Source organism: Colletes gigas, unplaced genomic scaffold (assembly GCF_013123115.1).
Source record: "Colletes gigas isolate AHSC1104 unplaced genomic scaffold, ASM1312311v1 Colletes_gigas_Sc00012, whole genome shotgun sequence".
In the NCBI taxonomy this organism is placed as follows: domain Eukaryota; kingdom Metazoa; phylum Arthropoda; class Insecta; order Hymenoptera; family Colletidae; genus Colletes; species Colletes gigas.
The window spans coordinates 7,773,084-7,797,838 of NW_025106641.1; the positions used below are offsets into that span (position 1 = coordinate 7,773,084).

At 41.4% G+C, this 24,755-nt stretch overlaps 1 protein-coding gene across 6 annotated transcripts in view; it reads right to left on the minus strand.

The window, feature by feature from the left end:
* The window catches only part of LOC122399109, a 605,244-nt gene that overhangs the window by 24,749 nt on the left and 555,740 nt on the right, over nt 1-24,755 (minus strand). For all 6 annotated transcript variants that reach the window (XM_043399523.1, XM_043399526.1, XM_043399525.1 and 3 more), the window contains one exon: nt 2,345-2,626. In XM_043399523.1, the coding sequence (XP_043255458.1) occupies nt 2,345-2,626 (282 nt within the window). The remainder of the gene's footprint in view (nt 1-2,344; nt 2,627-24,755) is intronic.

Here is a 24,755-nt window from a genome sequence, read left to right on the forward strand (position 1 = left end):
GTTGACGTTACCGATATTATTTTTGTGCGAGGCAACTGATGTCTTATCGATCAATTTCTGCGTAGCGGAGATGGATCAGTCGGTAGACAATTGATGGATGAGTTTCTTACGACTACGTTTATTTATGTATGGACGAATGGGGAAAGGAGCTATTTCTATTTTCTTATTCTCGTATTAATCTAAAATTCCTGTTTAACCCTAAAATTCGATATTTCAGTTTACGTAAAATATCTTTCAATGTAAATAAATAAGTTTCAAGAAAATCATAGAGAGACGTTACTGGTATTCCAGAATTAAGAATCGTAAGCTCAAAAAATTCTAATAAAGTTCCAGCGTCGTAGCATCGAAACGTTCGGGTAAATTGACATCTATACCCTGTGATCTCGAAACACGTCCACCCAATTCCGAAACAGATCGTAAATAAGTGGGACGCGTTAAAACTAAAAAGAAACACCGTGGAGGGATCGAGGGATATTCGATCCGCGGCCACGCAAATTCAGTTATCGTTCCATCGAGGACTGCGAACGTTTCTGGGCCGTCGTTCAATCTCGCCCCTATCGTGATCGCGAGCAGAGGGGCGAAACTTTTCCCGGAGCGAATCTCTTTCAGCACTTTCCTATAAACGACACGCCGTTCGTTAAGACATTTTTAATCAGCGAGGGGTGGAGAGTTCCCGGGCGGAAGCCGAAGGGGGATGAAAAAAGATGGCAGAATCGCTGATCTTCCTATTCCAACTGACTGTAACAGCCAGACTCTTCCTTGACCTTATTAAGAGCCTCTCTGTTTGGACTTTCCACTCACGGGGGACGAAGAAACCGGGAAAAGATCTCTTCCAGCAGGCCTGGACCGAGGGTATCTGGCGCCCTCGGGCTAGATCTCTTCATAACGTATTGATTAATAATGTACTTATTGAACTGGACTCGTACAGATTAAAAAGTTGAAATTGAAAAAATTGAATTATAATTAAATCAGGGTCCTTTCAAATGCATTGTTCGAGAAGCCCATAAGAAGCTAAATTTTTTAACATTTCTGTCCATTTTTATAATCAGTAGCTATTAGATTGCAGATTCTGTTTGAAGGGTCAGAATAAATTAGCTTAGTGTTGTAACTATCAAAGATAATACAGTTTTTTTTTGTTTCTAAAAAAGGGGTGCGTCGTTCAGGCTCTCGGGGCCAGTGTTTCACCCCTGAGGACAGAGATCCTTTTCCTTTTTCGTGAAATCGCCGGTTGATTACATTTCAGGGGCGAGATTTTCACGAAATCACGGGTTGATTACACGATCGCTCGCTGCGAGTTTCTGGGATTGCGAATTCATATGGTAATGCCGCTGAATCTTGCACGGTATATGCCCTTTGGTAAACTTTATGAAATTCTTCTCGAGAATTCAATTCTGCCCTACGGTTCAAATGCAGTTTGTACTGTGTCCCGCGGAAGAGGTAAGCAAAGCTGGATTCCGTATAATTTTCATCTCCGAGACCGTCTCGCGGAGCAATCGATGAGCTGATGCGCATGCAAGAAACGCATGACCGTTTCCATTTACCATTTACGAATGGTAACGCTGGGAATTATTGCACTACACGATTACTTTTATGGGGAAAAACATTTGTCAAAACGTTTATAACTAAGTCGCAGAAGAATGTTATTAAACAAACGTTAACTATTATATTAGTCGACGATCCGTCACAGAAGGCAGTAAATAAATAAAAGATGGCCCCCGATACCATACAGCATAATTTATAATGGATCGTCGCGAAGGGGGTGGTTTACGACATCAAATTATTCTCGAATTAAAATATCAAATTTTCCGCATTTCGTTTTTCCTCATATATTACAGATCGCTGCGAAATTTATTCCATTTAAAAATCGTAAATCATTCCCGTCGTATGGCGGGTTGATTGGATTAATCATGTAAAGTCGATCAGGGAATTCGTCAATTTCTGCATGCTACTTTGGACATTTTAATTAATTAACCGCTGTGTAATGAGAATTTTGAAATAGGACATTTACCAAAATCTGCACGGATCCGTTTAAAGGGTACCTGTACATTTTAATATCTCCGCGATATGCAGGTTTCGATCGATATCAATGCACACCTATTCAGATTTATTATTAGCATTGATATTTCTATCGTTCCATATTTATTGCTCATTATTTCTTTACCTGCAATCAAAAGATTAGAGCAAAACATTTCACAAAAATGGTGCTTCATCAAGAAAGAAGTGTATAATGGAATTCAACCTCTTTCAATAATTAAATACAAAGCTTATAATAGACGACAGATGTAACCAGAATGATATAATTTGGAATGAAATATTTTTAAAAAGTTGGTGACAAAGAACCTACCTTCTTGAAGTAACCACCATGGAGTCGCATGTGGCCATTGAGAGCTGGTATATTTTTGAATTTCCGATGGCACAAATTGCACTCGACTGGTTTTGGTTCGGTCTGCGACTTGTTTGCTGTAACAGTGCCAGGGGATGCCGAATTTCCCGGCGATGGACTACTTTTCCCTACGTTTCCGCTTCCTGGCGAATTAGCTTGTGGTTGTTGTTGTTGGTGCTGCTGTTGGGGTTGCTGCTGTTGCTGCTGCTGTTGCACCTGTTGCTGAGCCTGCTGCTGTTGTTGCTGAAATCATTAAAAGACGACTCGATTATCATCTTTTCATTAACTCGGTGACAGAAGTATACGTGGATCCTACTTTACACATTACTTTATTGGATTCTTTTATTTTACTATTATTTATTCGACATGGTAAATTTAAAAAAATAGGAAACTTTACTTGTGTAAAATTGGAGATTCCAAGGCGTTCGTTATTTAATCAGAAACCACTATATTTTGACTTTAGTCGATTAGTTTACAGCATACATAGTTGGTATTATTGCTAATTTGCTAGTTAAATCTTTGCAAATGTATCTTTGGAGACAAATGTACGACAAAATGTGATATTTAATTCCACTATTTAATCAATTTCGAGCGTGCCTTAAGACACGTTCGCCATAAAATAAAATATTCGATCGCAGGCTCCCCGATTGTTCGTTCTCGCCCCAACCGCGACGAAGTCCGACGAATTCTTTATGTTCCGCCTTCGTGAAAGATCGAAAGGGCAAGTTTCAGGAGAAGAAAGGATAACTTATAGTGGCTCTCTATCTGGAACTCTGGTTCTCACGCTTTATCTTACTCTTATCTTTTCGGTTCGAAAGTACGAACGTTTGAACTTTCTGTGGAAGGAATATATTTCACTTTGTCCATTCACCGATCGCCTAAATCTCTCCTCGAGCTTTCACGGACTTAAAATCTACACTGGTGCATTAACCATTGCAAAAATTCTACGCGAATAGGCGATAGAGGTTTCGTTGAAACGCGTTCACTGCCAGATCAATATAATATTCTACAAAAGTAACGTTTTCATTTTAGACAATTGTAAGCTACATAACTTACAATTGATTTCAGTACTCATTTTCGTGACCTTCTCAAACCATACGTGGCAGTAAAAGTGTTAAAATAACGAAATTGACCCGTTGAGGGTTCATTTTTGGTTCGACTCGAGCGTTTTAATTTGACTAGCGGATCCTCGCTGTTGCCGCGACAGCAAGAAAATTGAAATTCCCCGAGTCGTGACGGTTCAGCCGCGCGTAAACGCGTGCCGTTCGAGAATTTATCGCGCGACGTAATAAACATTCTAATAAAAGCGTTCGTTTCTTTCGCCCGTTTCTGCGTTTCGCCCCGCTGGCCGTTCTCCCGGGATAAACCTGAAACGATGCGTGATAATAATATGGTTACGCGTAGAACGCGGAATTCCTCCTGGCCCCTGGTTAAGTCCTCTCGAGAGCCGAGCCATTCCTCTTCCGGGTTGCTACGAGCCGCGCGGAAACTCTGAAACTTCGCGTTAACAGGGGAATGGGGAAGAGGGAGGGAATAGCTAAGTACAGATCGAGAACGATGCACCTTGTTACGCGGCATAACGTTTCGTAATTTTCGTCTGCCTCCGACGCGAGGCTAGGGGGGAACGAAATAATTCCCAGCTACGCTTTGTTCCAATTTTTCTCTATGCTGCAATTCTCATGATGGATGTTAACGTCAGACAACTGACATGAATTTATTAAATTTATTTTATATTTGCATTTACAATATTTGAGAATTTTTAAAGGGCTCAGTTCGATGTAAAACTTTTTTTAATCGTTTAGAAATTCAGAAATGCATACGCGAAAGGAACAGAGCTTAATAAAATTTCATTTTACACATTCGATTTATTTTCTCAGATAAAACCATCATTCCGGGTCTGCTATAATTACTGGAATACCGTGAGTATATTTATTATATTATTCGCTGTTGAGGAGTATCTGACAAAAATTAATAATAGAAAATCACCGTTTGCTTTTTTTATTCGGTTAGCCACTTGTTACTCGAACTTCACGCCTTTCGTGATCGAATTTCGAGCCGAGGCACGCGCGTCTTTCGAACGAAAATTAGTTTTCAGGCGCACCTCCCACCGGGGCTGATTGATTTTTAGAGCAAACGCGGGATTCGTTAACCGTCGAATTTACGCGACTAGTTTTTGGAAGACAAAGGTGAAACGAATATACAAATTTCTACGGTAATCGTAAACGATTCTACGGTGTTCCCGTAGCATCCCCTTCGTTTCGAAAGATAAAAAGGGGAACAGACGCGTCAGAACCGAGACAAATATGCTGGTCCAGGAAATCGAATCGAACGCGTCGCCGGTCACGAGTCGCTGCTGGCTCGTTGATATTCCGACGACGATTTCGATACTTCGATAAATCATCGAGCATCAAGTCCTCCGTTGCTTCGTCTGTATCCACCAGGAGGTCGAAGGGCGACAGCGAGGAGAGAAAGTCGTGACCCGGCCGAACTTCCTCGACAAGGTTCTCGTTACGTAGTCAAGTCCTCGCGGCGAAATTGCGCGCTCCAGTTTTCATTCAGCCTGCAAATCGTTCGTCCACGCCAGTGACTCTTAACTACCGCCCGGCGAACGTTTCACGAACGATTTGAATAATTTTTACGCCGACGTGAACGCGTTCACGATCGTTGCAACTTATGAAAGCATTAATTAAAATCGATGCTTGGGAAAACGTAACGTCCGTTCTCAAACGATTTGCTTTCCAAGTTCCAAACTCGTTATCAAACTGTATTGCGTTTTCGATCAGTTGAAATGCTCCTATCAATTTTTTTGGGTCACGAACAAATATTTGGAATGATTTTTACAATTGGTGCTCGTGGTCGTTGCTTATGGCACAGCCACTCTGTGCTCCTTAACCGTGTACCCTTGATCTTTATCCATAGAAGATGATGCTTCTGATTAAATGTGAAGGCGTAACTCTGTCAAAATTAATCTAACTCTCCGTCCTGATTTTTCCCATAGAGAAACCTCGGTGTCCAAGGTGACAACGAGGAACATTGCCTATTGGAGGGAGGATTGGTAAAGCCAATCCTCATCGTCGTCACCTTAGGAGGGCGGTTCCTACATATGCAACATTCCCGTGCACCCTGCTGTCCAGTGTCCAGGTTGTTATTAACTTATTTGAGGCAATTCTATTGAGGCTATCATCGCTATTGAGGCAAGATAGAGCTCCAAGGATTGAAAGTCCCGTGTGGAGTTTGGTTCCGTAACGACCGTATCCTAATTTGTCAAGTAAAAATGTCTTGAAGGCCTAATCCTCAAAAATATCGAAGAACGCTCGCTGTACCGACCCTGAACACAATTTTTATGTATTTCCTGTCGTTCCAATAGCTAGATCTAGTCGTAGGGGACACCCTGTGGAGGCTTAAGAACCACTGGTCGTCGGTTCTCCGGAATCGTTGCGGCTCTCTCGCCAGGAGAATCGAAGCTTCGTTCGAGAGGGACGCTCGATTTCCAACGTGCAGCCGCACGTGCGTTCTACGTGAGACGCATGCGATGCCTGGTCCGCGTTTACGGGGAAAGAGTTCCGGAGAGCTTTTCTTTCGGGTCACATCTCGTCTTCGAGTAGCAACCTTCCGTGAATATCGTCGGGGCTCGACGACCGGCATCGTGCGAGTCCCGCTCTTTTGTCGCTTAAGAGAACGTACTTCCGGTGAGTGGCTTCCGAGTCAACGCGGGATAAAAGGGGGTACGAGTACCCGGTGAAAGAAACACCGTCGTGGAAGAGCACGGAGAGGGCTCTTTACGAGGGGCTGATCGCTTGGTTAATTAATCGGGATGGAATCACGCAACATGGTTCACGGCGATCAAAGATTGCCCCGCCAAGGGCTCCGATAAAGCGTTTTTCCTTTTCGCGGCGACACTTCCCGCGAAACCGAGTCACAGCTAACGATTTTTCGTACGACGAAACGCGTCTGGAACATTGAATTTTACCTTATTCAACCCTTAAGTGGACTATGAATTACTTAATGTTCATTTTTATCAAATTAGTAAATGGAAATCAACTTTCCTTTGAAGCATTTGCAAAATAATGAACTAACGGAGGATTATGTAAATTTTTGAATAATTACATTGATATAGAAAAGAATATTTATTGTTTCCGTAGACTGATGTATTATTATTTAAGGAAAATTCAAATTTCAATGCTGCAAATTCCGGTTAATTTATTTCTTGTTTCGTTACTTTTATTTCGTTGAATTCATCTCGAGCTATTTTATTATTTTATTTTTAAAAATAATTATAAAATGCACAATATATTGCTGACGATTATTACCACTTAAAAAAAAAATAACACCCGATAAACGAAGAATTACTCCCAGTAAGTAGATAACATTTATATCAGTCAGACTCGCGTCTGACTATTCGCGCGCTCTTACTACTTAGAGATGTCTCATCTTCGCTGAGAACGTCTCTGTTCGCGAATCAAATTTAGCAGCTGCAAGAGGCCCTTCGAAATTCTCTCGTTTTCACCAATTAGCGTCCCGACTTCTAATGGAATAATTAATTAAAGGAAAATTACAATATTATCCGAACTTTGTTAAAGAGCGAATCGAACTTGCACGATAATAGTGTTTATCGTTATTTCCTTCGGTATTTCGATTCGCCAGACCGACCTTTCGTGCCGAGAGCAATCTATTCGATTATCGTCCTCCTTTTGCTTCATCAAATACATAATCCAGTCGATCGACGATAATGGCGGATCGTTTGTAGCGGCGGTGCATTGCGGGGCACGAGCGAGTTTAATTTAAGACACGACTGTCGGGGCGCCGCGACGATAAAATCCGTTTAATTCGTGCAGGTCGAACGATTATATCCTCCACGTTTCTCTTCCTCGTTGTTCCAACAATCTGCCGCGATAAAATAACGCTCGAGTATCGATCTTGAGGCGGACCAGTCTCGAAACAATTATTGTTTGCTGTTTCCTCGATGCCATTAATCGTGCACGACGATGCAATTTCTAAGTTTGATCGTTCGTTTCTTTCAGAGCTTTTAGTAATATTTTATTACGAATGAAACAGACGATTATCAAAGTAAGAAAAATTATAATAATTTTGTAAAATTATCAGCTACAGAGGTGTATTTATCGCTGGATTATCAATCCACGTTCTAATACCGAAGCTCACGCGAGATACAGCCAAATTGAAACTGGTAAAGTGAGGTTTCAACTACAAATTACGACGTTGCATTTAGAATCCGACCTCTCGCGTTATTCGTTCGTATATCCATTTTGTCATAGACAAAACGGCGTACGCAAACAAGATCCTGCATTCGCTACGTAATCGATTACATCGCGGGAGCTATACGGTAGCAAACAACAGCATTTGCACATTTACACTCGCCGTTATCGTTCAGTTAGCTTTTAAAGGCAGAATATTATCATCCATTGAACCGTAGAATCGTGTACGAACTCCAGAACGTTTGAACCTTTAATTACACTGTGCCCACGCATCCGGTACTTCGAACGTTTTCGTATCGTCGAATATACCATACCGGGAAATGAAACACTGAATTTAGAAACTGAACTCTCGCGTTGCCAGCTTTTATATTTGTTTCGACCGTAAACAAGGCTCGTTGGTGTTTGCAAAAAGATTTTTATCCGCTGTTTAATCGACACTGCGAACTCTGCGGGAGCAAATAGCAGCACTTGCACATTTTACGCTCGCCATTAGCGTTGACTCAGCCGTTCCGTTTCGAGGGACGTAATCGTCCGCCAACGCCGTCGAGAAAAACGTCACCTTCTCGTCATTTCCGTTGCGAACGACTCGACCCGTTAAAGCACCGAATTACGAGACGTTTCCGGATGAACCGTCCACGAGACAAAAGAGAATTCGGATGTTTCTCGTCTCTCGTCTCTCTTGATGCGAACCTAAATGCGTCGAAAGGCGTCGGAAACGACTGTCGGGAGGTTGATACGTTCCAGAAGAATTAAGAGAGACCGTTCGACACATAAACGAAAATTCTATCACTGTTCAGAACATAACTTGTTCGATAAATGATCCTTTTTAATATACGTAACGATTTACTACGAGTTCATAGAGTTTTAAGTCACTTTGTTTAATTTCTTTCAGTTGTTCAGAGTATACAAGATGAGCTTGATAATGTATTAATAAATATTACAGAATTAATTTAATTACTTGAAACTGTCTAAAAGATAATTGTTGAAACAATAATAGGCGAAAATCGTATATGTGAGAATAACAAATTTCAGTGAAGGAAAAATGGGTGAAACGAATACGAGGACAGAAAGGGTAGAACTGAGTCGAGTAAAGATTTTCTGAGAACAAGGGATGAGGGAAGAATCCCAGTGTTAGAGATAGTGAATTGCTCATGAGGGTCGCTACAGGATTGGACCACTATCTTGGCTGTTTCTGGCATGTATAATTAAATTAGAACAATACTGGCATAACTTCTACTGCCCGTTTATTCCTCCTGTTACCCTTGTGCTACCAGTTCACCACTTCCTAAATGCTACTAGTTCAGAAATTCCTTTTGTCCCTTTCTTTCCCTATTTGCTCTCTCATTCTTGACTTCTCCGGTTGTTGAAGTTGAAATGCTAATTTTGGAAAACGGAATATTTTTCAGGATACTTCTCAACCATGTTCCTCGATTAAATCAATTTTTACTTCGAGTCTTCTTACATTCTCGACGAAATAAAAACTTTGAAAGAAAGATCCTTCATTTTCCTGTACTTAAGCATATTCCGTTTTCTCATTCAGAAGTTAATACTTTAAAGAAATTTTTCAGGGATCATCCGACGTTATTTCAGAACGATCGTTCAAGTATTTCGTCCTTGGGCAAAAAATCTCACGCAAGAACATTTTTTACGAAAGTGAAAAGTCGGGTGGAGGTTGCCTCCATCGCGCAGAATATTCTTCGAAGGCGTTATCGGATCAATAACCAACTTATTCCGAATTCCATTCGAGCAGCGATCGACACCTCGGGGAACAGAAGCGCGAGATGCAAATCCACATTAATCCCACGGAGTATGAACTTGCGATATTTCACGGTTAAAACTAGCGCGAAACAATTCGAGCACACGTAACGTTCGAACATCTCAGAGTTTAACCTTTGTCGGAAGATAGATTTCGGAGTCTGGATAAGTTTTTAGAGAGGGTGTCCGTGAAAATTTTGTCAAGCTCCGAGGGAAGCAACGATCGACGTTAAACTTGGCCCGAGCGAAGGGGTTGGCCACTCAGCGAGGCTTCGATATTACTTTTTCAATTATACACCTGGCCATTAGGGCAATCCGGTGGCTGGTACGCGTTAGGGTCTATTAAAAGGGCTATCGCGTCGATACGAGGTGCGTTAGCCGCTTCGTTGCACGGGGAAATGGCAGCCTCGATAAAATTGCTGCGGCTTATATATGCATAATATACACTCCACCCCCGCGGGTGGCCCTTCCCGCAAGAAAAAGCTGCTTGTCAGTAGAGGCGTCCCGGGTCTCGTAAACGAACTGCCTTCAACGCCGCCCTAAAGAGCTTCGACGGCCAGAACGGCCCTGGGAATTTAATCGTCGCGTCAAAAATAGCTTCGTTAAATTATTTTGTTGCGTTAAGTATGATGAGGCTGACGATGGCAAGAATCGATATCAGCTAACGTTCGTAATTCACCGCTTTGTTCGTCTTGGATAACAATTTTCTAAAGCAATCTTATGACATTCGTTCGTTTCGAGCTACTGTTTTACTATAAATTTTGTAATATAAAATCAAAATTAATATAGGAGTTTGAAATCAAATAAGGTCTGGCAGAAAATTAATGAAAAATCAATTATCGAGAGTAAAACGAAAATTAAAAATTTCTTAATATTTAGGTAGAATTCACGACATACGATACAATGCCCCATGTTTCAATGCATATGATGATAAATTGTTACGTCTACTTGAACAAATACTTTTGCAAGCTTCTGTTCCAACTGTTCATTGCTGGACAACGATCGACCCCGGAAAGGGATGCTTGGAAAATATGGCAGCGCAAGTAAACAGCAAATGGGAAAACTGTTACGATGGACGTTACTTAGCGACACGTGTTTCGACCACATCACGACGTAATTATAGACGCGCAGAACATTGTCCCATTGCGGTAGTTAACTGAATTATGACCATAGACGCAACAGCTGCCACGATCGTTCCGCTATCTACGTTTCTGCATCTTCCTGGCGAACCATCCAGCGAATTAATTTCGTTCCTTAGACTCGTCGGGGCCAAGTGGATGGCGTCTTACATCGACACGTTCCCGTACACGAATTTATATACTCGACGTCGGGCAGGATGGCGGCGTCGGATAGGCAGGAATGGCGGCACCAGTAATGGAAACAGAATGGGATAATTCCGCGAACCGCGGACGGACGCGGTAATTGCGAATAATTGCATTGTCTTCGAGTCGTTCGCTCGAGTCCCTCTGTCTACCCCACCGACTATCCTCTCGTCCCTACGGTGTTGGTCCGTTCCTCTCGCGGTCTCGGTGAATTGCTTCGGTACGAATTGAGAGTCGGTTGGTGGAAACTCTCATACCGATTAGGATATCTCGTCCCTCCGTTCCGCCTCTTTCTGTCCAGTTGGCACGGGGGTCCGGTTCCCCGCGACGGTCTCTCGACGATTTCGGAATTACGTTCGACCGTGGAGGAATTTGATCCAACCGGGTATTATTCGTTTTTCAAACACCAAACGTAACTTCGAAGTCACCGAATGTTATTCAAAATCGCTGGGTCTGCGAGTCGAAGAACACTTTTCTTTTAGTTCATCTTTAGCCTACATAATTTCTAGAATTGTATCAAATAATATTGTTCGACTCAAGCGTGGATGATCAATATTTCATTAAAATTTCACTGAATAATATTTAGAATCTATGAGTTTGTGATTTCCCTGAGACTGATATTTTGTACAATTTTTTTAGGTCGTCTTTCGTTGCAAAATATAGCCTACATAATTTCTAGAAATAATTATTGTTGTGTCAAATAATATTATTCTATTCAAACGTGGATGATTAGTATTTCATTAAAATTTCACTGAATAATATTTAGAATCTATGGGTTTATGATTTTCCTGAGACTTCTATTTTGTACAATTTTTTTAGTTCAGAAATAATTAATTTTGCATCAGATAATATTATTTTAATCAATCGTGGATGATAACTATTTCATTGAAATATCGTTCACTGCCGTAACCGAGGAAAAATGTTTTCTATTGGGAGATAAAATAAAATGTACGGAATATTCATCCCCATTTTAAAAATTAATTAAAAACTAATAACGCTGCGTAAAAATTCGATGGTTGATGGAATGTATGGCCTTTGCAGAAACCTTTCGGTGAAACTGGTCGAAACGAAGGCACTATATTAAAGGTAAAATGTATGAATAAAAAAAATATAGTACCTATGAAAATTTGCACGGATCTGGTTTGGCCCTGTGTCGAACCACGATACGGTTCGACGTATGATATTCGAAATTTGTTTTCGCTATCTACTGTTTCGATACTAGGAAATATTACTCTGACTATATTAGTATAATATTCCGTGACGTTCGTAATGAAACGCTTGCAACGACATTTAATGGATTTTTAATGAAAGGTACACGGTTTGCACATGAAACATCGCTCCAGAATTTGAAACGTGCGCCCATATATTCCTTGATGTCTGTCACGCGTTCAAGCTTAATCAGTAAAAACGCAACGTCCTATAATTTACTTCAATTTAAACTTGTTAAAGAATTTTAGAGTGCTCTTATTTCTTTTCTGAAACGTAGATCTTCAGTTTCAGAAAACTATATAGCCTACGGGAGTATAAATAAACATATCCACAAGTTTTCACAATCGAAAATCACACGTCACCAAACGTTTGAGGCTCCAAATTAGACAAACTGCTCTTCCAGTAGCCTCGAGTACTCAATTGATTTTCATCCAATTATAGAAACTCTTGAGTATGGCACCGCTATTTCCTCACTCTTCTCTAATTCACTACTACGTTCGAGCGAACGCTTGGCAATTCACTGGTCCTAATTCTAGACGAGAAGATGGATGCAATCTAATTCCATCTACCCTCTTACTTGAGTAGTTCAAGTTGACGATTGTAGGATGCATCCAAAGGAGATCGATGGACTTCGATTGCACGAATCTACTTCCAGTACAAGTTGTCGATTGTAGAATTCACGTAAAGGGAGATCCATTAAACTTGATTCTATCCTCTCTCTTTGAGCCACTGCTAACGACTATCTCGTCGCGATAAGGTCTGTTAATTGATATTATTAGAGAACATTTACAAGATAAATTTTATTCATTCTGCACGGTCGAAACAACTATATAAAATACGTATAAGTTTTCTTTTTAATTTATTGGACACATAAAGTGGACTTACACCCATCTGAGAAACAACGTCACAATTCGTAAGAAACTCTTTCTTAATTTACAGTGAATCATCGTTACAGTGTACACGAGTGAAAGTAACTGGTACATATATTTCTGACGTTTCTCTAAAATCGAATAAAAAACATGAATCGAGAAATCACGATCACCAGAAAAATTGATCGCCACGCGGCGGTTAAAGAGATTGTAATTTGCAACACGGTGTCAAGCTACGATAACAGGACGGACGTAAACGTTAATAATTCCGCGGATGCGTTGTCCCGGTCTGTGTGTCGCGCAGCAGCCGTCGTTTGTTGCTTTATCTCCGTATTTTACGTCGACTTCGCAACGAGTGCACTTCAACGACGAGAGCCGACACGTCGATGGAGCTTGAGCCCGTGTTGATATAACTCGCGGAACGAGAGCAAGAACGAAAGGAAAAGTGGGGCATTAAAAAGTCAAACAAGCATCGCATCCGGCTAATTACCATTCCTTTCTCGTTGTGTCTGTTTATGGAATAATTAGCGGCTCGTCCAGAAAAATGGTGACTCGCGGTACTCCCGACCCGCGTTTCTGCTACCAAACGATCGCGAAATCGGGATTCCTCGTTTTGTGGGACGTATTTCCGTCAAACGTATGTGTCCCAGATTTTGAAAATTCAAGGAGGGGAATTATAGGATAAAATATCAGGAACAAAGTATATCTCTTTTAAAATGCTTCGTTAAACTTGAAAGAAGAATATAATTTTAAATTTCTTTAGATCTAAATGGATTGCGAGTTTTGAGGAGAGATTGCACTGTAAGAAAAGTTTCTTTAGAATTGATAGGGTGAAGTATACGTCATCGAGCAACCTAAAATCCGTTAAGGATCGCCAGGATCTTGATTCCGATGTCTAGGATCGTAAAATAGCCTGTGCAAATGGCGCTGAAAGGCTCCCCGTTCGAGCGACATAAAATTATGTCGTTAATAGCGACTTGGACGATTTTAGTTTTCATGTTCCCGCGGGCGACTTGCTGCGTCACGATCTTCCAGCTCGTTGAAATTATTATCTCGCGAAACGTAAGAGGCTGAGCCAGCGGGCAGAGGCACCGACGTAACGTAAATCGCGTCCAGATGAACGACGAACACCGTCCCGACGCCGATAACGAGCGTGTCTGTGGAAATCCAGGAAAGTCGTGAAAGTCTGTCGAGAACGGGAAATTCAGTTACGATCCATTCTTATCTTCCGTTTTACCCCTCCGCGGATGTAACTCGACAAAAGGCGTCCCTTGCCTCGACAAATGCTTCCCACCCCGTCGGAAAGAAACAACTCGCTTCGCGTAGAATTTAATATTTTACACGCCCAACTTGATCTAACATGATTGGGCGAGGAAGCGACCACGAGATATAAAAATTAAATAAATTTGTAACGAAATAACGTAATAACGAAAAGAGAAGTACTTGGACAATGCACATTTCTAGTTGCCACTTTCTAGTTTTATATTTAGTGTGCTTAAGTGATTACCTTTTCATACAAAGGAGACCAGGTTTGAATAAAATTTTGTATGATATGGAAAAGTTTAATTACTGTGAAAAGTGTAAATTTCTGTCAAAGGTGCTCCAAATATATGTTTCAGCTATATTTTTAAATCGGTATGATCTGCAAAATATGCGGAAAAAATTTAATAAAATGTTGCACAAATGTACCGTGAATTGAAAAGCGGAATCATGATTGGAACCTCGAAAAGTAGATGAATAAATGATCTGGTACATTCACGAACATTTTTTTCGTACGAAATATTTTATTCCGGAAAAGGATTCGTCCAATATTAAATCTATGATCAAGGTTTATAGAATATTCCCAGAATATTTATGAATACTAAGATTTTAATATTTACGAATAAAATCGAAAACTAGAAATGTACACGAACGACGTTCTTATTGAAATTTGAATCCAGCCAACAAATAATTAAAGCAACAACACCGAGGTAAAAAGTATGCTTTATGTAAATAGGAAATATGTAGCAAAGATGAAAGGAGAACTGTCTAACAACGTGTATTAAAAATAGTCAAACTTTAGACGCGTGCAGTTCCGAAAGTACTAGTGTTTTATTAATAATTGAGCAACTGTTGACTGCGGTAAAGCTTCCTCTTTGAAATGGCTTTTGGTTTTTGACGATCGGACTTTCCGTTTCGGAGATATCGTAATTTATGTAAAAGGTAATTTTTCTTAATTCGACTATCGCTGTCTTCGTCTGACGCGTCGCGCCGGACCTCTCTTTCTCGCACGTGACTCGTGACCGAGCGGCCCAGTGACCTAGTTTCGACGAGCACGTGCGGTCAATGACCTCGTGACGTCATCAATGAAACGTAAACAAACGCTTCGGGCCCTCGTATCTCCGGAACTAGCCACCGCATCGACTTGAAACTAAAATCGCTATATCTCCGGAACTAATAAAGCTATCGACTCGTTCGAACGCTTATTTTAAAGGGCATTTCATCCCCTATCCGATGACTATACCACCTACTATAATTTTTGCTATTTTCTATGTTTATTTTAACATTTACTTTGACTCTACATACCCAAAACAGTTCTAGCAATTCCTATCGATAAAACTGGATTATAAATTATTCATTTAACTGAAAATATTTGCTTAATTACTGGCCAGCATTTTTTTCGCAACCAATGATTCCCTCTGGCGAAAATACTGTTTCTGATTGTTCGAGAAAGTTTGATAACGGCAGCCAAGCGTATCGAGGAAACTAATTTCGTAAAGAGCGGTTGAAATATATTTAAATGCATCATCGGGCGGGTCCCGTCGCCGCGCGAGGCTGACTATTCGAGTTTAATACCACTAGAGAGGCGAAGAAATGCTCGGACGCTCTTAGCAAAGAACGGGAACAAAGCGGTCGGATATATCTCTTGATCCACCGTGACATCATGATTCATCTTGCTGGTCAAGGAGACGGAGAGCACTCGGAACGTTAACTGCAGAAGTAAACACGAGCTCCGCGAACGTTATCGGCCCACGGTGACAAATCCACCGGCAGACACACGGATCTCCTTTTCCCAGGGCGCTGCTCGAGACACGACACGGGTATTCCTGTAGTTCGGGGCTGCACATAAATTCCTCGAACACATGGCGCCTGAGCTTATGAACAATAACCACGGGCGGCTTCTCCACCTCCGCGGTCGTCGACGTTGATGCCAGCGGCACGTTAGCCGACCTCCTAGTCAGTAATTACGCCAGACCCATAAACATTCGGCTCACGGTTCAATCTCGCCCGGAAGACAAGGGACACAAGTGCCAGGCGTGGCTTCCTGGCACATGCCTCTACGCGACCGCGCTGTCGGATCATCTGCATAACGTTTTCTGCATCGCAGAACCGGCTACGTCGATTTAAACCGGCTTATTACGCCCGCGATCCACGCCATGGCCTCTCAACGATCGATCCTTTCGAAACATGCTTCAAAGAGTATCTCAGCTTTTTCTTCACCGGTACAGTAACGCTCGCGTCGTTGATTCGATTCTGTCCCGAACAGATGCAACGGAACGATCTCTCGCCGCTCAATTCTGTTTTTACATTCTATCCATTGTTAGTGTGTCGTTTATTTGTTTCTAGCAAGCAGTTTCATGATGAAAGATTTGTAACTGATGGCATTTCGTTTCGAGAAAGATTTATAACCACTCGATTTTGTCTATTGATATTAAAAAATATTCGATGACATTTACTTCATACAAAACTAAAACAAATTATTGTTGTGTGTAATATATTTTAAATTCGTCATATATTATTAAAATGGAGATATCGAAATAAATATTAGAGAATCATCTTTGAAATATCTACAGAATGTTTATAGTCGATGGAACGAATATTGTATATTTAAATATATTCTTCAATTTAGTTTCGATCTTGGGAGTCGTGCGAAAATTCGTATAAGAATGAGAACCATAGAATCACGCCGGTGACCGAGAAGGAGGAATTCGCGAGATCCGAATGCAGTGTTCGGATACGTGGCTTAAGTTTGCCTCGCCTCTTAGCTCCAAATCGCGTTACGCCGACGATAAATATGCCAGCGTCATAAATATTCGGTCCACGATTTAATCTTGCCGACGAGGCAGGCGTGCCAAACGTGGCCTGGTAGCAGATGTCCCTTATTTGACCGAGCACCGAGATCATCTACGTAATGTCCCTGGCAGAAGTAAACGATCCTGAGATTAGGTCAGGAGTTCTCCAGAACCTGCTGCTCCGTTTTCGTAATGTTCTGCAGCGCGATGTCACGTGCAGCGTGTTCTTTAAATTACCGATTGTCTCATAGATCTTCTCCATGGAACCGTCGGTATACTCTAAGAACTATGTGCCTACCCGAAACTCCCATAAATTTCCATTGTTCCCGCTTCAACTTCCAATTCAGCGATTTAATTCGACGTCTCAGACATCGGTGCAGTTGTAAATTTTCGTACGAGGAGCAAACGTGATATATGGAACTCTGATTTCTCTACTCGCGTACCATAGTTCACCATACCTCCTGCGACAAAGGTTGTCAAAAAAAACAAAAAACGCCTGCTTGCAATTACGAACGAAACATGAAATATGATCAAAATAATTGGCGACAAAGTAAATTTGGGTAAATAGATATTCACGAAATTGCGAGTCCTTCAAAATTGAAAGGATTCAAATTTATTATCGCAATCTCGCAAGGAAAGTGTGGATCACGATTTTGATGAAATTTTATAGCACGTTAAATCCACGACTATGGAAGCTTTGATAAAAATTTGATGCTGAGCCAGCCTTTTGTTTTCGAAGGAAAATAAATGTAAAAGTTTGGAAAATAATGCTCGGTGGTTCAAATCAAGCTGGAATGAATTTTGTTTTTTCATTTTATCCGTTGTTAGTGTGTCGTTTATTTGTTTCTAGCAAACAGTTTCGTGATGAAAGATTTTGTGACTGATGGCGTTTCGTTTCGAGAAAGATTTATATATTTCCGTTTGCGATAAAAATTTCAATAAACAAATAATCAAATAATATCTACACTTCCATTTGTTTTCATTGCATAGTAGTTGTAAGAACGATTACATCCCCTGTTATAATTGTATTTTTTACTTAAATAAAATTTATTAGAATCTCTCGGTCATCCAAGAAAATCGAAATATTTTGAGCAATTTTTGTTTGCGAAATATTTACAGGCCACTTGAACGAGAGTTCTATAATCCAGTATACCTAAAACGACCAGGGACGTAAGCGTAACTCGTTAATTGAACGATGCACAAAATTCTAACCAGCCCGGACGATCAGCGCAGCTGCATTTCGCATGCAATTGTGCAACGGTGGATGCGTTACACCGTTTTAATGGAACAGTACACGCCGGTACACGGCCAGCCGGGAAGGGATCGTTCAATTTAGCCTGAATCTTCGTGCCTTCGAATGGACGACGATCCGAGGTCTCTCGACCAGAGGCTAAAAGGACCCAGCCTCTTTGTTTCGCGTCTCGAGCTCCGGTTTAACGTCTGCGCGTAAACTGAATAACGTGTCTAATTACACGCTGCGAAAGCCACCCTTATGGCTTATGGCAATGGCACACGTGAGCCCTGCCCCGTTCTTTTCCGACACAGACGTTTCGTTGGTCGTTGGGAACATTCCGCGCGCCTTTTAAGACCGTTTAAAAGAACATCGAGCAACCCTTTCCTCCCCTGTAGCGAATATTCCAACGTTTCTAGGCGGCTAGAGCGACTCACGGTTCTCGAGGAGGATTATTTCCTTAAGGATTAATGTTTTAACGAGCACCCGTGTAGTCTACGCTCGCGCCTTTCGCTATACATTCGTTTATAATCGCATTAACCAGCGATGTTTATCAGAGACTTGTCTTACGCATTATTTATTTAATTTATTTAATGCCAACCTCGGTTTGCATTATCGCGAAACATCTGTGGTTCGAACACCTTTCCTGTCGCCAACGTTTCCTGTTCCCTTTTTCATTAAAGGTGAAACCCGTTTGGATCGTTCAATTTTTGAATTATTACTCGAGAGGAAATTTTGAAATTAATATGGATCTGTAACGAAGTTGTAATCCTGGTAACGCGTTGTAACAATTCTGTAGCGAGTTTATCGAGTTGTGAATCTAAATTCGTAATACTGTGATGTTGAACGGTACGCTGTATTACAAAGTAATTAAGTGGAACGGCTTAGTCGATGAGTTAGCCGATTATTAAATGTATGTATCCACGGGCTTTATATAGTTATGTATTCTATCTAGTTGTTGAATTAATAGTTTACCCCAAGCACTGGGCAAACATGGTCCACGAGAACTGTTCATAATACATTTCTGTTATCTTTCTATATTTATATTCCATTCATTTGCGATTGAGATTAGTTTGACGTTAAAAATTCCAATATTCTGTGACTTTTTTCGTAGACATACGTTGTATTTATTACAAGCTTTTCTCTTAACAATATCGATTGAAAGATCAGTGTAACGAATAAAAATGTGTTTTTTTTTATGTAGATAAGAGTTTCGCTGGTTTCTGGTCTCGCGACAGCGCACCGTCGACTGTAAATAATGGCGGGTATCGACGAAACGCGCGAAAAGTTTCGCTGGCGTTCGAATATCGCGCGGTATATAAAACGGATCGCTGCGCTCGAATTCTTTCCCGAGCTGCTCGATTTATAGAGTCCTATTTTGACGAGGGAAATGCACGCACAAAAGAATCGCTCCGCGAATATTTGATATACACGAAAAATACTCGACCCGGCGCGGAGGCTACGGAAAAAATGTAATTTCGCAGAAAGGTTTCTCCTTTCACCGGTCCTTTGAGTGCGAGCTGGAAAATGGCAGATGCTTCCCCCGTGCAACGGGTCGCGGAAAGTAATTTCGACGTATTAATAAAATTTTTAGATCTATCGCTGTGTAACAAGGGATTCGTAAAATATTCGAAATCTGCTCCGCGCGGACGGATAAATTTAAATAATCCGATGGAAGATTCGTACGAATCCGAAACGTACGATGAGTTTCGATACGTAATTCAATTGTCATTTCAAAAATATTTTTTAAAACACAAGTATCGGATTTGGACGTATTGAGATCGTCTGATAATAAATAAACAAGAGTTATATGTACAATCAAGAACTTCTTCTGCTTTTCGAATCAGATAAAGGAAGACAGATAACTTTGAAAGAAGTCAGCCAGCGTAATATTTTTGCTAAAATATAATTGAAATAAAAATTAGAAACCGTGGCTGTAATATTCGACGAGGAAGTATAACGTGTCGTCAGCGTCACTGAAACAGGATAGTTTCGCGAGCCAGCGCGAATTCCGTGCCTGTTTCCTGAATTCTTTGCTTCGTCAAACATTCCAGTAGAACGAGCCAGCCAATAGACGACATAATATCCGAAATCACTGTCGGATCGGTCGATATTTGACACAACTAGCAATGAATAGCGACAGGAAACTAGGCGATAACTTGCTAATGAGGAACATATATCACTTTTCCGATAGTGCAACGAACGCACATCGTTGGTGTTGAATGGTTCGAATTGCAATCTGGAAATGCTGAATCGTCTCTGCGAAGCAATGTACTGTGAACCGCCCGGTAAATCACAACACAGTCTTGGCGTGGAAGTTAGTTGTCGAGCAAGCGTGTTTGACGAGTAATGGATAACATTAATCTACGCCGAGAAATATCGGTTATTTTCGCGCTTGTATCGACTGGGAATCTTTAATATTTCGATCACGCGGCGTTTTCGATGTTCCGTCCAACGCCTACGATTGGATGCAGAGAACCCGGACAATTAGAATCTGAGAAATCGAATAATTTTTCTCCCCACTCGATGGACTCTAGATCGTCTAACTTCATTAATATCATTCTCCACAGTTTGGTGAAAACGTTACGTTTCTTATTTTTAGCGATTTGTATACAGTTTTTGGCGCCTCGATAATTCACGCGAATTAAAAATGAATCACGTGAGAACGCATTTAGATACAATATGTGTCGTCGACGACAGACAGGGGACATCGAGACTGATTCCCTTCGCCCGGGGTCGACGAATAAACCGGAATTTACACAGGAATAAATGTCAAATACAATGGCGACGTTGCATCGCGTGCAACATCTTGATATTCGCGACGCAGGAATCTTAACTAGGAGGCCGTTCGGACGCGACCACAATAAACTGACGAAATTCCGTAATAACGTGTGCCGTTCGCGCAGATAAATCTAAATCAAGAATAGAACAGAGACGGGGCCGGGTACCGTAAAACTCGTCGCGATGCATAAATTGAATCGCTGCCAGTAATAAAGACACCGGTCCATAAGACGCGATTTACAAGTTGACGTATACGGCGTCTAGACTCGTTGTGTTGGGGGAATTAAAACTACGGTCAAAGTGTCTGGTAAACGCGACGGTATGGACGGCAATCTTTACGACAGGTGTAGCCATTTTGTTGCTTACGAAACGTTAATCCCTTATAATACTAATTATGTTGTACTTTGTTCCTACTTTTGTAAATTTACTAGTCAATTTATGAAAAAACCTCGACAAAGAATCGTTTTTTGTATTCCACTCGTAATTATGTTTAGGGAAATTTACACAATCGAATAGGAAATTTCCACCTTCAGATTTAAGCTAACAATGGCAATTTAATTGCACACAATAATGGTGATTCGCTGTAAATCTAAGCTTTTCAACCTGGTCCATTTTGCATACGTTGAGATATTTAAGGGTTTCGAATAAATTAAAAATGAGACTTGTCAACAATCAAAACACCGATTCAAGCAATTGTAAGGCAGGTGTAAATACATGTAAAAATGCTGGGAACATTCTACATAAAGTGGAAAATTTCGATTAACACTAGCAAACCTGAAGCAATAGTCTTTAGAAGAAAACGTATAGGTACAAAAATAATACAGCCAATCCAAATATACAATAATGATAGGGAGGGGGAGTAACTGTACCTGTTTCCAATAATCGAAATTGTTAACCCCAGGAAAATATATTAGATATTTAATTATCCTGTACCAAAAACTATGTCAATCCAGCAAATGGGCCAACAAAACGATTCCCCAAACCGCGAACTAGCACAGCAGTCAGGTCCCCCGTAGTTTTGCATCGAGCGTTTTTCAGGACTTTTGCCCGGTAAGGAAAGTAGCAAAAGGATCTTGTTCAATTCGATACCAAACACCTCGGGAGCATTGAATTCGCGAACAGAGATCCATCCGTGGAGTTCAATTTACAAGTATGGCGTACGTGCCGCGTCGAGAACGCCCGACAAAGACGGGAACGCGAGCGCGGTAATACAAAGCGACAGTTACCCTTCGCGTTTTACCCCCTCATTTTGTAGCCGCGGCCGGATCGATCCGTACGCGATCTCGACAAACGAGAAAATCCGATGAAAACCGCGGGGTACATCGAAAGCCTCCCACGCGCGGCGCGCGGTCAGGACGCAGAGACGTCATTGTTCCAAAGCAGGCCTTTTGTCGGTGAACGAATTACTACCGCTGTTTATCCCTCTACGCCCTCGTCCCTCCTCCTCCTCCGCCCCCTGCGCCTCACGTTTTCCCCTGTTTCCTTTCTTCCCGCCCCCGTGACACGCTGCATCCATCGCGAAACATCAACCTGTCTACCCTTATCACCCCTACCTTTTTCCTTTTTCCGACCTTCCCGCGCTCCACGCGCGTGCTCGTTAGTCTGCCTCGCTTTCTTCGCCGCCTACCAATCACTCTGCCTTTCGTTCCCCTCCCTCCACCTCTGAACCGTTCCCCGGTTCGTTTTATCGTCCCTCTTCAACTCTACTTTTCATGATTTTATTTGATTTCTTCTTCTAGGCGTCGTCCCTCCCCCTTCCACCCCCTGTCCCCCACTCTCGAGTTTTTTCTAAGCGTTTCGTACACGAGTTCGCTTAATTGCTTTGGTTCGGTTTCCTCTTTGTTTTCAACGATTGTTTCGTTACGTTCTTCTATTTTCCGAGCTGGATCCTCCCTCTTCTCGGTCGTTTTAATCTCTCGTTCCCGTTTCGAAGATCTCCTTCCACCCGCGCCTAATCCCTCTTCTTCTTCTCGAGTTCCTACGCGGTAGAGCCACGACCTCCCCGTTATTGCATCCAGATTATTTAGATAATTATTGGAAAAGCTTCAACCACACATATATATATATATATATATATATATATATATGCACCTACTTTCTGAATTTCTGCAATGTGAATATTTGCTTCGTGTTTTTTAAATTAAAATAGAAAAATCGGTATATCTCGGATACTCGTAAGACGTGCAGGCACTGCTGTAAATTATAATAAATAAATAATCCCCCATTGAAACTGCGATAAAATATTGTAATATTCGTTGACCAAACCAACCTTTCGATTTTAAAATCAGAATGCCTTACACATGTCTGCAGTTTTATACGAAAAGGCCACAACTAGCAAATCAGTATAGCAATGAAATTGTAGCAGTAATATAGCAGTACCCATCAATTGAAGACGAAAATACTCATCCACTGCAAACGCCAGATTTCACGAAGTTTTCCACGAAAGAAATCAACGTATTACTAAAATATTTCGATAATCGTCGCCATGATTTTATTCTCAAATCCGACAGTGAGATTTTTAAGCGTCGATCACGACTGCGAGCACCACTTTTTCTACGGTATAGAATACAGAACCGACGGGATGCACAGTAATCTAATTATTGATTTATGATGGCTATGTTGATGTACCGTTTGATATAGTCCGGTGCCAACGTCCGATTCATCGGGTTATCGAGTGGTGTTTAAGCTTAATGGCATTAATATTCAAGCTGGCATTAGTGTTTACATTAGTCCATTAGGTCTCCCGCGAGCAGTTTTCGTTAGGATGTTGATCGAACGTTTTTCAATCGCATTACGGGGAACAATATTTTCGTTCGGTGGAGTTGGGTGAATTCTGGTGACTCGATCTCCTAAAGAATTTCTGTGGCGCAGAAAACCTGTGTAAATAACGGGCGATAGAATATTTTTTCTTTTAATTTTGTTCTTTTTAAATGCAAGTACTTAGAGATCCAAAGAATTTGGTCGATCAACGAGTCTGACTCGACACGAGTTCTTGATATTATCAAGATCATTGTTATCAACTTCTTCTTCGTGGCCATTGTACGAATAAATTTAACACTAAAACTACCAACAATAATAATGTATTTATTTGTACCAAAGAAACTAAAACGACAGAAATTCCCCTATAAAAGATTAGAGCAAATTCTCAAAAATTCAGTCGAATTTTCACAAGCTGCATTAGAAATTAGGAACATTTTGACCGTTTCGAAGGTTCCAGCGTTGAATGAAATTAAATAGTACGCGTTTGAAAAATTATTTGGGATTGGAACAAAGGTATCACCGAATGTAGCAACGATTGTTGCTGGAATTCGAGCATTTTTCGAATCCCATCGATCGTTTTGCGCTCTCCTTCGCCGCGCAAAGCGTTCGTTTTACGGATCTCGGGCAACGCGGCCATTCGCGTGGATACAGGGGCTTACAGACGCCGCCGCAATTCTCCCTGGCAGTTTAACGATCACGAGCATTTCGGGGCACCCCCCTCAGGAAAGCCCCGGTCCGCTTTTTCCCGCGCCGCCTGACGAGTCGTAAATCCGACGGAGCGAGATAGCGGGGGAGGGGCCGGGCGCTCGTTCGCCCCTGGTATACCATAGAGAGCATAATTTCGCGCATACGACGCGCGTAACTCACCCGCGTATCTGTACGACGCGCGATGTACGTCGCGAGCGCGTCTTTATTAGGGCTCTTTGTTCGAATTTTTACGATTGTCGATGCTCGCGGAGCAGATGGGAACCGCCGGTAGCGATACGGCCCTGGGAAAATTTCTAACGATAAGCGAAAATGGCCGCGATCGTCTCGAGAACGACCACGGGGAAATAGTTCGTTCGACGACGAATAAAATTTTGTATCTATTTGCACGATCGATTTAATTACGAATCGTTCTGCAGATGTTCTATTTCATTTTGTTTAAATGTATTATAGATTCTTTGTTATTATTTTTAAA